The sequence below is a fragment of the Alosa alosa genome, chromosome 9 (assembly GCF_017589495.1).
Source record: "Alosa alosa isolate M-15738 ecotype Scorff River chromosome 9, AALO_Geno_1.1, whole genome shotgun sequence".
Lineage (NCBI taxonomy): Eukaryota > Metazoa > Chordata > Actinopteri > Clupeiformes > Clupeidae > Alosa > Alosa alosa.
In genome coordinates, this window is record NC_063197.1 from 32,203,914 (window position 1) to 32,207,985 (window position 4,072).

A 4,072-nucleotide genomic window follows, 5' to 3' on the forward strand; every position below is an offset into this window, starting at 1 on the left:
CTGACGCAGCCATGCAGAACAGTGAAACACTGCAAAGTCATAATATTCCCGCTTATCTCTAAATACATAGTCACACACAGATATACACAGGGACAGTACAGATATCATACAGTCATTACATAGAATCATACTTTTAGTATCAAAGTGACCCACTAATGAGAAATGCAGAACATTAAACCACATACTGGAATATTGGACATAATGCAGAACATTAAACCATATATTGGAATATTGGACATAATGTTCTATTCCACAGACCCCAGGTACGCCATGCACTAAACTCGCTACAGTTTGCATACCAGGAGAAAGTGCTCTAAGTGCATGTTGTGTGTGATGTCTGTATGCTACTGAGACCTTGAATTTCCCCTTGGGGATTAATAAAGTATATATCTGGCATCCAGATATTATTTGTGTTTCATTTGTCTTGTGTCCCTACCACTGTGAAGGAAATGAGACCAGTCACAGATACCTAGATAGAGAGAAAAAGAGAGAGATGGATGGATAGATAGATAGATAGATAGATAGATAGAGCTTCTGGGCTTGGAACCGGAGGGTTGCCGGTTCGATCACTGACCAGTAGGAACTGCTGAAGTGCCCTTGAGCAAGGCACCTAACCCCTCACTGCTCCCCGAGCGCCGCTGTAGCAGGCAGCTCACTGCATCGGGATTAGTGTGTGCTTCACCTCACTGTGTGTTTCACTAATTCATGGATTGGGATAAATGCAGAGACCAAATTTCCTTCACGGGATCATAAGAGTATATATACTTATACTTAGATAGATAGATAGAGAAAGAGATCTTCTGATTTTCATGATCTTTATTGTTATTTTCTTCTGTCTTCTATTTCATGTTTATGTGTTTACTGTTTTGTTTGTTATGTCTATGTGTCTGAATATTTATGTTGTGATAAGATGTGCGATGAATACACAAATTTCCCCTTGAGGGTTAATAAAGTTCACTTTGACCTTGAGGGTTAATAAAGTACACTTTGACCTTGACCTTGATTTTGTGTGTGTCAGGATGAAGATGACTCACTGTAATCTGACCATCACGGAGGAGGTGCAGGTGTTCCAGATTGTGACGGCCATCCCCACGTTCGTCCTCGGTGTCCTGGTCAATGCTGCGGTACTGGTGCTCTTCTGCCGGCAGTGGCGGAACTGCAGCGACATGATGGTGTACCTGACCAACCTGGCGTTGGCCGACAGCTGCGTCCTGGTCTCGCTGCCCTTCAGGATGTACTCGTACCTCAACCCCTGGCCCTTCTCCGTCAGCTCCTGCCTGGTCTTCGTCTCCACCTACTTCGTCAATATGTACGTCAGCATCTTCACCACTGTGGCCATCAGCGTTGTCCGCTACGTGGCCGTGAAGTACCCCATCAGGGCGCGGGCGGTTAAGTCCCCATGGAAGGCGCTGGTGGTGTGTGTGGGCATCTGGGTGGTCATCGGCTCCCTGAGCGCCACGTTCCACTCAGTAGACGCTCCGCCAGCAAACTCGTCCGGTTTCAGATGCTTCCAGAAGAACTCGGAACGGCCGCTGCCCCTCTCCTTCATCCTGACGCTGGTGTTGGTGGGCTACGTGGTGCCATTCGTCATCATCACGTACTGCTCGGTGACGGTGATCCGCACCCTCGCCAGGAGGATGGACCGCGGTGGTGCACGGAAGAGCCAGTCAGTGCGCATCATCATCGCTGGCCTCGCCATCTTCATCGTCTGCTTCTCGCCGCTCCACTTCGGCTACCTGCTCAAGTTCCTGAGCGAGACCTACTCACACGACTGTGGTCTGCAGCAGGCTGCCCACTCGTTTGTCCACGTGGCCAACAGCCTGGCGTCCACCAACTGCTTCCTGGACGCCTTCATCTACTACTTCCTGGCGCGTGGCTGGGGGTCTCTGAGGGACGCATGCTGCGGCACCCAGCACGAGGAGAGGGTCAACGCTGTGACCTTCCACAATCAAGCTCTGATTTGATCAAATATGTTCACAAACTTCTATTTCACAAACGTATATTTTAATCGTTAGGCTTCCCGGGCAAGGCAAGGGATGGCTCTAGTTAATCTAATGACAAATTTAAGGATTCCATGTCTGTGAAATAAATCAACCAATTGTACCAACTAACCTTAAATTGGACCCCAAAATGTAAACACTGACATATCAAAATGTAGGCTAGAGCACTAATAACCTGACGGAAATCATCAAACCCTTCAGAGATGTTATTGACTTAATGGATGTTTTAGCCTACAGCTAGTTAAATAACAAATAAGGATAAAATTAGATCTTGTTAAAGTGTAACTCCGGAGTAAAAACAATACAGAGTCTATTTCTGGTAGTTAACAAGTTCAACCTTTTGATTGAGAGCAAAATTATGTTAACTAGATGTACCGCATAGCGGTACAAAATATGACCGCTGCTCAATCCTGTACATCCATTCCGCGAAAATAAATCACATTAACTTAATCAATTTGTCTCCATCTTCTACTCCATCCCCCACTCTTGAAACTTTTGTGTATGCTTGTTTGGCATGTGTGTTTGTGGGCCGCACAGAAAGTAGCCTACTGGCGCTGCAAAGGTGAATAGATTTGTAGCACTTGCCAAAAAAAATTGTAGCATTGTTATAAAACCTTTAAAATCTCTAAACAATCACAAGTAGGGCAGTTCATCACAGTCCATCCATTGCAACTGGACTGATGAAAGGTATATCTGTAGGCTACACTGTATTTGGGAAAAGCAGAAGGTGAATGTTTCTTCTTCTACATATGCAAGAGTTTAGTCATCTAGTTCATATGATATTCAACTTAATTGTCAATGCACAAATGAAATACCAGTAGTCTAAAACAAAATGCAGTTTTACCCAGTGGTGCAAATAGCTGACATGTCCAAAAGGGCCTTCATGAAATGCGTCTCTAGATACACATTTTAACGGGCCAAGTTGAAGAGCTGCTGTCCGTTATTGTTTATGCAAATATAGGCAGATTCATGTTCCCTTGCATTTTGCAACTGTGAGGTCCATGGTTAGTCTGCCTTTCGCCAGACCAAGCTCAATCTTTTAAGAAATCGAAAAAGAAATCGCCGGCAGATCAGGCTGGGTTCACCCAGCCTAGTCCATGGGCGCCCGATAGAAATATTGTTTTAAATTTCTGTGTGAATCACGGAAAGCGCGAAAAAAGTGGACACTTCTAAATGGAACCCAACCCACTGTACAGTAGCTCAAGGTCTGTGGCTAAAGCAGCCATAATGAAAGCGTGATCATTGTTTGGATACTTCACACACACGTGTTTTTTAATCGCATAGACTACAACTACCAAGCCGGAATCAAAGCACATCGACTCCCCTCTCACACCCTAAACACGCACTTCGAACAAACAAAAAGCATCTCACGGTAGGCTATAGCCATAGGCAGGGCCGGCCCGAGGCATAAGCGAACTAAGCGGCTGCTTGGGGCCCCCTGGCCACCAGGGGGCCCCCAATCGAGTTTCTTTTTTTTTTTTACATAATAAATAACGTAAACAAGTGACATCAATGAATGAATAAATTAAACAATTAATAATTCAAAACAAGAAAATTCTGATTTCATGATAAACATGCCTGCCTACCTCTACTGTGTCTGCCAGCCTTTGAGTCACGCGCATAAACTAGACACCTCGGGTGCATAGACAATTCGTGCAGACCCTGCATCAAGTTCAAAAATCGGAAGAGACGGCAATGTTAAGACAAGTCACAAAAAAGCACGTATCCCTCTGGTGCGAAAACAGAAAGAAGAAAATGACAGAGGAGGAGAAAAACGAGCAAGATACAGGTATGTTTGCATGATTATTTACAGTATGTTTTGTGCTTGAGGTAGCTAGCTAGCTGTCATGATCTAATATAAGCCATCACCAGAGCTAAATCCCCGCCATCAACAGAGAAATGTCTCCCATTAATATACATTTATCTAGGTGTATTTTAGATGTCAAGGATATTGGGATTGTTTTGGATGTTCAATCAAGCATGTTCCCTAGCCAAAGGTGGACTTATGTTGTAAATTGAAGTTAGCTAGCTGACTGAAGTGGACATTAGCACAGTAGCTACATGAAAACGTA

The 4,072-nt window shown here is 44.5% G+C and overlaps 1 protein-coding gene across 1 annotated transcript; it reads left to right on the forward strand.

Annotated features, from left to right (window-relative positions):
* Positions 1 to 1,025: 1,025 nt before the first annotated feature.
* On the forward strand, positions 1,026 to 2,383 carry LOC125301276 (G-protein coupled receptor 35-like). Its single transcript, XM_048253736.1, has one exon. It carries the CDS (start codon positions 1,026 to 1,028, stop codon positions 1,962 to 1,964), a length of 939 nt encoding a protein of 312 aa, XP_048109693.1. The 3' UTR covers positions 1,965 to 2,383.
* Positions 2,384 to 4,072: the final 1,689 nt, after the last annotated feature.